The sequence below is a fragment of the Oreochromis niloticus genome, linkage group LG6, assembly GCF_001858045.2.
Source record: "Oreochromis niloticus isolate F11D_XX linkage group LG6, O_niloticus_UMD_NMBU, whole genome shotgun sequence".
Taxonomy (NCBI): domain Eukaryota; kingdom Metazoa; phylum Chordata; class Actinopteri; order Cichliformes; family Cichlidae; genus Oreochromis; species Oreochromis niloticus.
Window position 1 is genome coordinate 24,772,528 of NC_031971.2, and position 13,543 is coordinate 24,786,070.

The window sequence follows — 13,543 nt, forward strand, 5'->3', positions numbered from 1 at the left end:
GTGTTATGAAACAGCTTTAGTGTTTAAAACTAAGATTGTATACTACATTCACAAGTACTTGAGTAACAAAATAGCTGATTTTCCCAGTGGAGGCTCCCTCCCTCAACAATCCTTATTTATAACCGTTTTGTACTAATATGATCTGGATAACTCCTTTGCTCTGTGAAAATTGTAAGAGTTTCTCTCTCGTAGCAGTAATCTTCTGACCCTTTTATATGCAGTCCTCCATTTTCAGAGGTTCAGAGATAATGGGAAAAACTATATAACTGCACAGTAGCTCTCTGAAGCACCTTCCAATCAGTTTTCCAGCATTAACTGAATCTAAGCAGAGGGTATATCACTGTAAATTTGAGAATTTACCCTGCTACTTCTATTAGCAGTTACATTATTAAACAATGCTACTATTACTCAGTCATATATGATCATACCATGTACTGGCTCTACTTTGTTTTACAGATACGGCAGTATCTTTCATGAGCCGGTTCTCTTCTTCTCCGGTGTTCATTTCTCATATGTCAAGCAATTTAAGACTTTTGCATTTAAAATTTGCATTTATGATCATGTTATGTAACAGCTTGATTTTTAAAGGCAAGACTGAGAGCTACATTCCTAAGTAAGAGAATATCTGATTCTCCCGGTGGACGCTCCTTCATAATCCCTCTTTCATAACCTGCAGGTCTGTACTCCGTGATCTGTGACTTTTTCACAGATTAGTAAATGAGCAAAAGAAAAGATCATTTTACAATTAAAGAGTAAACAGGATATCTTAACTAGTTTTTATTATTTTCTGCAATAAAATCAAATACATTCACAACCAACAATATGATATTTGCAGCATTAGGTATGTTTTCTTGAAGCAGTGAAAGATTGGATTAAAACGTTTTTTCAAATTGAGCATTGTATAGGAATTTCTTTTACTTATGTATTAATCACATTAGGTTATTGTATGATGCCTTGGTGCCACTGGATTTTAACATGTCTCACACTCATACAGTAAGACAAATGGTGGGGGTCTAGTAAGGAAGTTGGGGGAAGCAGACAACTCCACAGGAAGAATGTTTTGTCTCTTTGAGGACTCTGGGAGGTAGCAAGGGAGTGTGAACCTTAAGGTGTGAAACAGCTGTGTGCTGCCTTTTGTTCCGGGAGAAGGTATTTAACCGAGAGCCATGTTAGGCTCAGGGAGACTCTGCTGACCATCTGCCCCGCGGTCATCTAGGCTCTCCACCAAGCTTGGTTGTCTGTTCTTTGTGTGTTTTGATTAAAGAATGTTAGCTACCGCTCACCGCTCGTCTGCAGGCTTTATTTAATGGAAAACTTCCACAACAGCATCCATGTTTAACAGGAGAAATTGCTTTCTGTTTCCTTCAATTTATTAAGGTATTTTTTAAAAGTGGTAATCCTACAAGCTTCTCAATTTTCTTATTCATTTTTCATGCAACAAGCAATTAAAGATTTTTACATACAAAGCAACACTTACTACTTGAAGTCGTGCACATATACATATGAATCTATTCGTCTACACACATGAATACAGATCATTCCTTTTATTTATTTTCTATTCTTCAGTTTATTTCTTGGTGATGTCCTCATAGCTAAATACAACAGAGGCTATCTGCTCATGTATTTTGTGCTGCCCACACTCAAACAGACATGCAAACCAGCCATCGTCAATGTAAGCCAGGTCTGAGTAACCACTGCATCCATCATTAATGATGCAGGGGTGGCTCCATGCCTTTGGATCACGTGGGTATTTGTTCACATACACACCGAGATCAATCCTGTCTGACTTACTGGTTGGGTGTGTGAACAGCAGCCACTTGTTTCGGTTTGGATCACTTTGTGCAGTTCCACTTTGTTCTTGAGCTGGAAAGGAGACCACACTTCCGTGACAGCCTGAATAGCGCTTTGTTTCTGTAAGCTTAGTGCAACTGGATTTGGTGAAGGTAAAACCTGTATTCTCACTGACAGCTTCCAGTCGAGAGGAGTGGAAGCTGCGAGCATTGCAATAAATGAAACTGGAGCCGTTGTCTTCAAAAACCTCTGCCATTTGACATTCGCCTGATTCTGATTGCAACGTTTGACCAAATTTCCAACTTTTATCAGGATCATAATACAGTGAGAGTGCATATGATTTACAACAGCGCAAGTGGCCAGTACTTCTGCAATAAGCATAAACTGGGATAATCAGTTTACCACTCTCTGTTTGAATCCCATGGCCTGGCCCAACAGCAAATGTGGCCCAGTTTTTTATTTCACTCAGTTCGTCCATCAAATCGATCACATTGTTCCAGGTTTCTCCAAGATCATCACTTGTGATGTAGCAGAGACGGGTCCTGTTGTCATTGCTGTTTATCTGGTACCTCTCAGTGATACCGTCTTCAACACAGATGAAAAACAGGAAAAGTTTCCTGTTGATCTTGTCATACACCGGGCAGGGGTTCATTGGACGGTGTCCTTTAATAAGTGCCTTTTCCACCTCTTTGAGCTCTGACCACTAAAAGAGAGGTTGTTCAGAAGTAAATGAAACAAAACAGTTCAAAACAGGACTGTAATTAACAAGTAATTTAGAACTGAAATGGCTGATTATAGGGCTGTTGATATAACTATATATATCGGATGACGATATAAAAACATCCAGTGTTGCCAACTCCTCAGTATTGAAAATCGCTATTGGCTGTCCTAAAAGTCGCTAAATGACGCCATCGCCTAATTTGCAGAATTGGTCATGCTAATTTAATTGTAACCTACGTTGGAGAGAGAAATAACATTGTGGAAGAGACATAAAGTGAATAAAAAAACTAAATGCATTTAGAGTTTATTTAGAACTACAAATTAAATTTCTTTTAGCAATTATTGTTTTGTTTTTTTTAATATCACAATTCCAACCCTGCTCCTTTAACCGGACCGGCAAAAGTGACCCGAAATATATGGGCTCAAAATGTGGTCATAAATATTTTGTACTTGTAAATCAGGATTTTGTGTGTGGACAAGGAGCAGGTGCATCTAGTACAGGTAGAGCTGCTGCAAAAACCCACAGAGCTCAGCAGCCAGCGCAACAAATTCTGGATCCTTTGCTTTTAGTTAGCATTAGCAGCACATCCTGTGTCAGACACACAAATCTTTTTTTACGCACACACAAATTCTTTTTACACATACAAATCCTGATTTACAAGTACAAAACTGATTTACAAGTACAAAATATTTATGACCACATTTTGAGCCCATAGAAATAGGCACTCTGCTGGAGTTACTTTGTGTGTGTGTGTTTACAAGTAGTTTTAAACCTTGTGATCCACAAAACAGCATAAGAGTAAAAGAAGAACTGACTGCGTTACAGTCAGTGCGGGAGCAGCGGCTTCGCTCATGCGCGATTCATTTGCAGTTTGGACGCATAGGTGTGACCATCTCCTGCCCTGATAGCAGCTGGGGGGAGGACTATCTATGGGCTACGCGCTTTCACGTCAAAAAGTCGTCATAAATAAGTCTCCAATAACACCAGAAAAAGTCGCCAGATTTGTCGCTAAGGGGGGTCTGAAAACTCGCTAAATATAGCAACAAAGCCGCTAAGTTGGCAACACTGAAAACATCTATCGTTTCATTTTACGCTATCGTTTATTTTGCGACACCACGAAACAAACTGTTTACGGCAATATTTTTTTCATCGTTTCGATGGTCACTGTAGTGGCTATATTAATTTCTTAAAGTTCTCCCCTTCTCTTATCTTAAATACTCACAAAGAAAACGGCGGCCGTTACAACTTATGTCTAAAAAAGTATAATTTCATGCATCGGTTAAAACGCTCGACCCCAGGTACACGACACGCAGCTGGAAATACTTCACGCAAGTCGAGCTGCCCGAGATTCACAGAATTTACAGAAAATGTTACATTTTTGTGATTTATATCGTTATCGGGATGATACATGTCTTATAGATTTTGGTCATATCGCACAGCCCTAGCTGATTACCACTATTACCTCAACCGTCTTCTCAGAGGATCCCTCCTTGATCTGTCCTGTTTTCATAACCAGCTTTTCTCCACTGGCATCATCTGGAGTCTTCCTCTGCTCTGCAAAGGCAAGTAAAGTTTTACTTTCTCTCTCATACAGAAGAGCAGGGATCCTGTAAACACATCGAGCAGCTTCTTTAGATTCAAAGACAGGTTGTTTCTGTAGCTGAGCTTTTGTTGAATATCCACAGTCCATGGCTGTATCCCAATTCAGGGTCTCTGCGGCAAAATTATCCACACCGACTGCCGCGCTATGAATTGTGGGATATGTTGGGCCACGTCCTTAAAATTCAGGGAAATGAAGGCCGCAGTTTTTTTTAATAGGTCTGGTACTATTTCCATAACCAAAGTGTGCATTTTCAAATCTCTCAGTACAAAACTCACATTTGATCACATTTGTAACACCACTAGTCATTCTTCCAAATCTGATGTCATGATTTCATTGTATTTGCACATATTTTCATTCCACTTAATCATTGTTTCAGAACACATGATCATTGTGATATATTTTGAGAACATTTGCTTTAATCACTCAAACAAAACAGTAAGATCTTTTCTCAACGTAGTACTTTTACCAATCATTTCATTCAGGAGCAAATAATACAAGATAAGCATTTCAAATTGTCCTTGGTGATGAATGAGTGTAACTGAACTGTAAAACTTTACACAGCAAATATTACACTTATGTTCAGACATAAAAAACAATTATTTATTATATATATATATATAAACACACACACACACACACACACACATATATATATATATATATATATATATATATACATACACATACACACACATACATACACACACAGACACACACACGAAAAAGGGAAGAAAAAAAAACCAAGTCATTTACATAAGCAAAATATATTTTTATTTTATTCTTATCACTTTTACACAATTAATCAAGCCGGTCATTAACATTGGGCCATAAATTTTCATCAACATCACAGTGGATGTCTTCGTTGTTCAGGCACCGTGGGAAAAATCTCCTGGCATGACGAATCCAGGCTTGACATTGCTCAGCAGTTATATCACCACAAGCTTCACACATGGCTTGAAGAAGGGAGACGTGCTCATGGGGATGGCGATCATACACCTTCCACCTCCATGTAGAGAAGAATTCCTCAATTGGGTTGAGGAAAGGGGAATATGGTGGAAGATAGAGAGTCATGAAGCGAGGATGTGTTTGAAACCATTCCTGAACCAGCTGTGCATGGTGGAAGCTGACATTGTCCCACACAACAACATAGACGATGTCTTCTCCCTGACAGGCCTGCTCCAGTTCATTTAAAAAAAACTATCAGGTGTTCAGTGTTGTATGACCCTAGAACTGGTCTACAGCCTACCACACCATCTTCAGATATAGCTGCACACATTGAGAGGTTTCCCCCACGTTGTCCAGGGACTTGGATGGTAGCCCTTTGTCCAATAAGGTTACGTCCTCTGTGTCTAGTTTTTGCCAGATTGAAACCGGCCTCATCAACAAAAATATACTTGTGATGATTCACAGCAGCGTCCAGCTCCATCACCCTCTAAAATGATAATTTAGTTAGTTTTTTTTTTTTACAACTAATAGTTGTCAGTACTGTTACAGTAATTGCATGGCAGTTTAGTGTTGTACCTGAATATATTCTGAACGCAGTTGTTTCACCCGGACATTGTTCCTCTCAAAAGGAACCAAGTAAATTTGTTTCATGGAAACCTGGTGCTTCTTCAAAAGCCGGGCAATCGTTGGAAGGCTAATTGATGGCACATTGGCAAAGGTGTCATTGCTGTTCTCAACAGCCTGTTTGATTTCAGACAGCCGTATGTCATTCCTTGCCCTGACCATTTCCACCACAGCCAACTCCTGCTGGTCAGTCAAAACACGTGGGCGACCACCACCAGGTTGTCTCCTGTTAATTCTGAGGACAATCATATACTGTCAATATTGAAGTATTACAAATTACATTACTGTAAACTGACAATTACATGTTGTTCATCTATACAATAGAGTACTATATTTTAGAAGTGAAGTTGCTATAGCAGACATAGCACACACAGACGGTTTTCTTGGCGAAAAGTTCTGATGATAGAGCTGACAGTTGACCTTTGTAAATTAGGCTGTACCAACCTGGCAGCCTCAGGCATGGTAAAGCCTCTGTTAACCACATGGTCAACAATGATGGCCCGGACTTCATTAGAGATGATGGTGCGTTGTCTTCTGCCTACATTTCTCTGAAGACCACCTCTCTGTCGAGGAGCACCACCACCTCTTTCTCTTTGTCTGTGCCCACCTCTCTGTCGAGGAGCACCACCACCTCTTTCTCTTTGTCTGTGCCCACCTGTCTGTCGAGGAGCACCACCACCTCTCCGATGAAGGTTTCCTCTCCCTACGAGTCTATCCTGCTCCATATTTGAACAGTGCAAAGTCTCAAACACAGTTCTACTTATATGGTAACTAATTGTGATCATCAGGGGGAAACAATTAGCAATTAGTATTTCTAGATTGAAAGCTCTTGCAGCAATGTGTAACTTACAAATGACCAGACAACAATCAGTCAAGTTTGAAATCCATGGACATAGTGAATGATTCATTGATTAAACATTAAGATCAGTTGAATGAAGTGACAGACAAATGTATTAAACTGACTAATAAGACATGCAAATCCAAAATTTTATAGTGATAACATTATGAAAGGCAGTAACTGTGAACGAAACATTTATTTAGATGAAACACTTATTTTGTGTAGTGTCAAGGATATTTTGTCATTATGTGTATTGTACTAACACAATTGAAAATATGCTGAAATGTTTGAAAAAGGTGCACTTTTGATTATCTGTTGTGATATAAGTACTAAGAGTTTTGGAAATGTACCAATTGCTTGTGAAAACTGCGCCAAACCAATAGAAAAAAAACTGTAAGGCCGATTACATCACAGCGACGCGCCGAAGACTGTCCCAATAGAGATTGACAGACCACGTGACTTTCGTGCATTGCATGCCGGGCACTGGTGGCAAAACAATCAAAGCAATGCATCAAACGCAAGCATTTGCAGCACCGCAAAACGTTCATTCTCCGGTTCCAATACCTTCTTGCTTTTTCTTTGCCCCCCAAAAAAGGTATGTACAAAAACGAAGGAGAACAATGCCGGTCCGTACAAAGACAGACTTGATGAAAAGTCAAAGAAAAGATACAAGGAAAAAAATCAAAGGAGTGAAAGGGTTAGACCAGGGGTGTCAAACGTACGGCCCGTGGGCCGGATCAGGCCCGCAAACTGGTTTAACCCGGCCCGTGAGATGATTTTTTAAAGTATAAAAATGAGCAGCAATTTTTCAATAAAGAAACTGCTGTTCTAATTGTGTCCATTGGATGGTGCAATAGCAATTGTGAGCTACTTTGTTTTGCCCGCGAAATTTAAACCTGATGTGCTTTGGCACCCTCATTGCCCCAATATGTTTCTGTCAAAAAAGAAAAAAGTGGATGCAGAGTGCAGAGTGTTCCAAGAAAAATGGTCATCCTCCTATTTATTCATGGAAGTGAATGGGAAAGCTGTATGTTTGGTGTATTCCCAGCATGTTGCAGTGCTGAAAGAATATAACCTCCGTCGCCACTATGTGAGTCTTCATGCCGACAAATATGACAACTTTCAAGGACAGCGGAGAAGAGAGAAGGTGAATGAACTGTTGGCGGGTCTGTGTTTACTCACAGCTGAGACATCAGTGACACTGCAGTGAAAGCTAGCTACCTCATTACTAACGAAATTGCACTAGCTTCAAAACCATTTAGTGAGGGTGAATTTGTAAAAACATGTATGATGAAGGCATCGGAGATTGTGTGCCCTGAAAAGTGCCAGGCCTTTGCAAATATCAGCCTGACAAGAAACACAGTTGCCGACAGGATTTCTGATCTTTCAGCGGATTTGGACAGCCAGTTGAAGCAAAAAGTAAAGTCATTTATTGTGTTTTCAGTTGCAATTGATGAAGGCACGGACATTACAGATGTTGCACAACTGGCAATTTTCATCCGCGAAGTTGATGACACATTGACCGTCACCGAGGAGTTCGTGGAGTTGGTACCGATGACAGATACAACGACCGCAGCTGATATTTTCACCGCACTCGTCGGCGCGCTGAACAGGGTCGGAGTGGACTGGTCCCGCGCTGTCAGCCTGGCTACAGATGGTGCGCCCTCAATGATCGGGAAGAAAGCAGGCGTTGTAAAAAAGTTCAGAGAGTGCAATCTGCAAATGGAGGATGTGATTTTTGGACTTTTCACTGTATTTTGCACCAGGAGGCTTTGTGTTGCAAGTCACTGAAAATGGATAACGTCATGAAGGTGGTCATCCAAACTGTTAATTTCATCCGATCCAGAAGCCTCAATCACCGTCAGTTTGACAGTCTTCTCAGAGAGAAAGACCACATCTATGGCCTGCCATACCACACTGAGGTAAGATGGTTGAGCCGAGGTGCTGTGCTGAGGTGTTTCTTTGATTTACGAGAAGAAATTGAACAGTTTATGGAAGAAAAGGGCGAACCAGTGTTAGAATTTCATTCCGCAGAATGGATGCAAGACCTTGCATTTATGGTGGATGTTACAGAGCACCTGAATAACTTGAACAAACAGCTGCAAGGACGCAACAAAGTTGTCACACAGTATTATGACAGCATACGTTCTTTCAAGTTGAAGCTGTTATTGTGGGAGACGCAGCTCGCTGGCGGTGATGCAGCTCACTTCCCCTGTCTGAAAAATGTGTGCACGATCCAAAGTGTGGCAGATATGAAGCGGTTTAAAGATAAAATAACGGGACTGTTACTAGAGTTTGAGCAACGATTTCAGATTTTTGGTGAACTGGAGAAAGACTTCAAAGTTTTTTGCTCGCCGTTCACCGTGAATCCCTTTGATCTGCCCGTCAGGATCCAACTTGAAATAATAGACTTGCAGTGTGACTCGGATTTGAAGGGCAAATTTGCCGCAGCTGGCTTGAACACATTCTATCAGAATCTCTTGCCGGGTTACCCCAACTTGACAGCCCTTGCTGCAAAACTGTTGTGCATGTTCGGAACCACGTATCTTTGTGAGCAAGTTTTCTCTGTAATGAGCATAAATAAAACAAAACTGCGCTCAAGGCTCATGCACAGGCACTTGAATCACATCCTGAAGTTAGCTGCTGCTCAGGATGTGAAGCCTGATATTGATGAACTGGTGAAAGCTAAAAGATGCCAGGTATCAGGAGTCAAACTATGCAACCCCACTGAAAGTGCTGCATGAGACACCCTGATGTAGTTCTGTGATCTGTGATATACTTCTGTGAATCACTGAGGCACTGTGTGCTTGTGTATTCTTTGTCCTCAGAATTTTCAAATAACTTGAGGTGTTTTGTAATTAATAGCTATGTTGTGCTTTTGGACACACTGTCCTCAGGCTCCAGCTTTATGTTTATATGTTTTTATGTTGATGTGAGACTGTTTCTAATTGATTATATTTGATTTATATATTTAACCTATTCTGTGGTTCTTGTACTTGTTTGGGGAACAGGATTTCATTATTTTTATCTACCTTGCTGCCTGCGAAGTGACACCGTAATATAGTTCTGTGATCTGTGAAACAGTTCTGTGAATCACTGAGGCACTGTGTGTTTGTGTGTTCTTTGTCCTCAGAATTTTCAAATAACTTGAGGTGTTTTATGATTAATAGCTATGTTGTGCCTGTACTATTTTGAACATACTGTCCACAGGCTCTAGCTTTATTTTTATGTTGATCGTATTAAAACAAGATAAGATAAGATAAGATAACCTTTATTAGTCCCACACGTGGGAAATTTGTTTTGTCACAGCAGGAAGTGGACAGTGCAAAAGTTATGAAGCAAAAATTAGAATAAAATAAAATAAGAATAAATACAGTACACAACTGTACAGAATAGAATAAAATAAAATACTATATACAGCAGAATAAAATAGAATAAAATATACAATGAGATAAAAATAGAATACAAATGCTATATACAACTGAGTAAAAATACAACGATGCCAGAAAAGATTATTGCACATTTGTGGATGTGTGTGTTTGATCAGTTAAAGTCTTTATTGTGGAGTCTGACAGCAGTGGGGAGGAAAGACCTGCGAAATCTCTCCGTCCCACACCGTGGGTGCCGCAGTCTCCCACTGAAGGAGCTGCTCAGTGCTGTCACAGTCTCATGCATGGGGTGGGAGATGTTGTCCAACAGGGATGACAGCTTAGCCACCATTCTCCTGTCACTCACCACCTCCACTGGGTCCAGAGGGCATCCTAGAACAGAGCTGGCCCTGTGGATCAGCCTGTTCAGTCTCTTCCTGTCCCCGGCAGAGATGCTGCCGCCCCAGCAGACCACACCATAAAAGATGGCTGAGGCCACCACAGAGTCATAGAAGGTCTTCAGGAGTGGGCCCTCCACTCCAAATGTCCTGCGTCTCCGCAGCAGGTACAGCCTGCTCTGCCCTTTCCTGTAGAGGGCGTCTGAATTATGAGTCCAGTCCAGTTTGCTGTTCAGATGAACACCAAGGTACCTGTAGCTGTCCACAGCCTCAATGTCCATACCTTGGATGTTCAGTGGTTGCAGTGGAGGATGTTTGTGCCTGCGGAAGTCTACCACCAGCTCCTTGGTTTTACTGGCGTTGATCTGGAGGTAGTTCAGCTGGCACCAGTCCACAAAGTCCTGAGTCAGTCCTCTGTACTCCTTGTCGTCCCCATCAGTGATGAGGCCGACTATTGCAGAGTCATCAGAGAACTTCTGCAGGAAGCACTGGGTGGAGTTGTGGGAGAAGTCTGCAGTGTAGATGGTGAAGAGGAACAGAGCCAGAACCGTTCCCTGTGGGGCCCCCATACTGCAGACAACCCTGTCCGACACACAGCCCTGAGTCCTCACATACTGTGGTCGGTTAAAAAAAAATTACGAGAAGAAAAAGATAAGAAAGAAAGAAACTCAGAATGAGCAGAGCTGCTGTAACAGGCTGCCGCACACGGGGGGCGCCACCCATTAAAACAAAGAAAACAATCTGAAGTTGTTGTTTTTAAGTTATATATACAATGATTTTACCAGTCCGGCCCACTTGAGAATAGACTTTTCTCCATGTGGCCCCTGAACTAAAATGAGTTTGACACGCCTGGGTTAGACCCTTACGAGCACACAGAGTGGACAAAAGCCGTTAGCGTGCTGCCCAACTTTCACCACGCTCATATTTATAATTATACGGTTCTTGGAGTGAGTGCATACACTCATGAAGTTTTAGTAACTTCAGGTCACTGCAACAAGCCCAGGTACAGTTTATCGACGGATGGGTACAGGACCTTGAAATGCACCGTGTAGAACGAAAGACCATCGTACGTATTGTAAGTTTACCAGTCTCACAAATCGTCTTCATAAATACACATTCGTTAACCGTTTATTAATAGGACCTTTGAGCTCAAAGGTAATTAATTAGTAGTGGAAATCATTTCTGGTACGCATTACAGAAATGCAGCTGTGACAATAATATTGTATGCTGTAATCGCACTGGACAATTAGTGATACAAAAAAACTGTTTTATCCTGTGAATAAAAGTATATGTTTTTGTCAATGTACAGTGGTAATAACAGAAGCGAAACGCAATATTCTGTCAGGACAATTCACTATTTATGCACAATAAACAAAGGAGCATAGCGCGACAATTTCTGTTCAGCGCCAGACTTGCTTGTAACCTTAGTGCTGTTACACACAGTGCAAGAGAGCAGCTCTTCTGTGATGTCTTTTGACATTGCTGGCCAAAAGATGACACTTCTCGCTCTGCGCTTGGTTGCTTCGGTACCTGGATGACCTTTGTGTACGATGTTAATGTACTCTTTGTGCAGGGACTGGGGAATGACAGTTTTGTGGCTTTTCATGATGATCCCATCCTCCATGCTGAGCTCATCTCTATATGGAAAAAACGGAGCCAGAGCAGGCTGTACTTGGCTCTCTCTGCTGGGCCATCCTCGCTGGATGACTGTGCTGAGCGCTTGTAGCACATCATCTTGTGCTGTGTGCTGTCTTAGCTCCTCCAGGTGAGCAGTGGAGATGTAGCTCACTGTCATCACTTCATAATCAGTGTGTTTAACCGGGCAGTGTGACAGCGGGGCGAGCGGGGCTCTTGAAAGGGCGTCGGCTAGATACATGTATTTCCCCTTTTTGTACACCAGACTGATGTTGTAACTCTGTAGTCGCAGTAACATCCTCTGGAGCCGGGCAGGGGCGGCATGGATGGGCTTTTTCATTATGGTCACCAGGGGCTGGTGGTCGGTTTCAATGATTGTTGCTTTGCCATAGACATAATCTTTGAACTTCGTGCAGGCAAACACCACGGCGAGGAGCTCCTTCTCTATCTGAGCATATCGCGTCTCTGTGTCAGTGAGAGCACGCGAAGCGAAAGCCACCGGTCTGCCATTTTGCAAACATGCGGCACCTAGTCCATAGCATGATGCATCACACGTCAGTGTGACTGGCTCCTTGATGTTGTAATACGCCAATACTGGCAGGCTGGAGAGGCATGATTTGAGGTGGTCGAAGGCCTCCTGGTGCTGCGGGAACCAGCACCACGCAGTCTTCTTGTGGGTTAGTTTTCTGAGAGGTGCGGCGATCTCACTAAGGTTCGGTATGTATTTCCCAAGGTAATTTACCATACCGAGGAAGCGCTGTAGCGACGTGACATCCGTGGGCACTGGCATTGCTCCTATTGCTGTGGTTTTGGAGGGGTCTGCTTTCAGACCGTCCTTTGTGAGGATGTGGCCCACATATGACACTTGATCTAAGCGAAATTTGCACTTGTCAGGGTTTAGCCTGAGTTTGATCTCTCGAGCACGTGTCAGAACACTGTCGCTCCTGACATCTGTGCTGCCACTTCCTCAACGCTGCGCATTGGGTGATGAAGTCTTTTCAGTGCTGTGTTGAGGTCTTTTGGATTTATGCACAGTCTGATCTCATGCTTGTCTTTCTTGTGTGCTGCCACCATTGAGGACACCCAGTCAGTAGGCTCGGTGACTGGTGTTACAACGCCAATGCGTTGCATGCGTTCAAGTTCAGCTTTAACTCTTTCTTGCATCGCGACGGGGATGCGGTGAGCTGGACGGACCACAGGCTGTACATCAGGATCTAGCATCATTGAGTATGTGACTGGAAGTTCCCCCAGTTCGTCACTGAACAGGTCATGGTATTGTGTGAATATGTGGGAGCTGAAATCTGTGCTGCTTTCTGTGCTGATCTGGTGTACCTCAGGGCTCATTTTCACAATGCCCATTTCCATGCATGCTCGAAATCCTAGCAGTGGTAGCACTTCTCTATCCACCAAAAAGAAAGGCAACGCGTGACACTGCTTCTTTAAGCAACAAGGGAGTGTAACAGTTCCACTGGTCTGAATTCTCGTGCCTCCATAGGCAACAAGGCTCACAGCATTCTCTTGTTTGACAGTCTGTCTTCCGCCATTCACTGTTTCGAAAGTCTTGAGTGACATGACATTGCATTTCGCTCCTGTATCTACTTTCATTTCAGTGGGCTCGCT

The 13,543-nt window shown here is 42.3% G+C and overlaps 2 protein-coding genes across 5 annotated transcripts in view; one reads left to right on the forward strand and one right to left on the reverse strand.

Annotated features, from left to right (window-relative positions):
* LOC102075878 (ubiquitin carboxyl-terminal hydrolase 26) overlaps nt 1-13,543 on the forward strand; it is a 33,555-nt gene that overhangs the window by 8,764 nt on the left and 11,248 nt on the right. Inside the window, exon 1 of one of the 4 annotated variants that reach the window (XM_019359772.2) lies at nt 3,947-4,074. The exons of the other annotated variants lie outside the window; for them this stretch is intronic. The gene's annotated coding sequence lies outside the window, so the exon portion shown is untranslated. Of the gene's footprint in view, nt 1-3,946; nt 4,075-13,543 lie in introns of those variants that run through there. 4 annotated transcript variants of the gene reach the window in all.
* Nucleotides 1,568-4,202, reverse strand: neu3e (sialidase-3-like). Its single transcript, NM_001293137.1, has 2 exons — nt 3,975-4,202; nt 1,568-2,494 (listed from the first exon to the last, which is right to left on the reverse strand). The coding sequence occupies exons 1-2, from the start codon at nt 4,200-4,202 to the stop codon at nt 1,568-1,570; spliced, it is 1,155 nt and encodes a 384-aa protein (NP_001280066.1).

Coding starts and splice junctions, on each gene's coding strand:
- neu3e (NM_001293137.1), bottom strand. CDS start 4,202: ATGGACTGTGGATATTCAACAAAAGCTCAGCTACAGAAACAACCTGTC. Junction 2,495..3,974: donor CCTCTGAGAAGACGGTTGAG/GTAATAGTGGTA, acceptor CCTCTCTTTTAG/TGGTCAGAGCTCAAAGAGGT.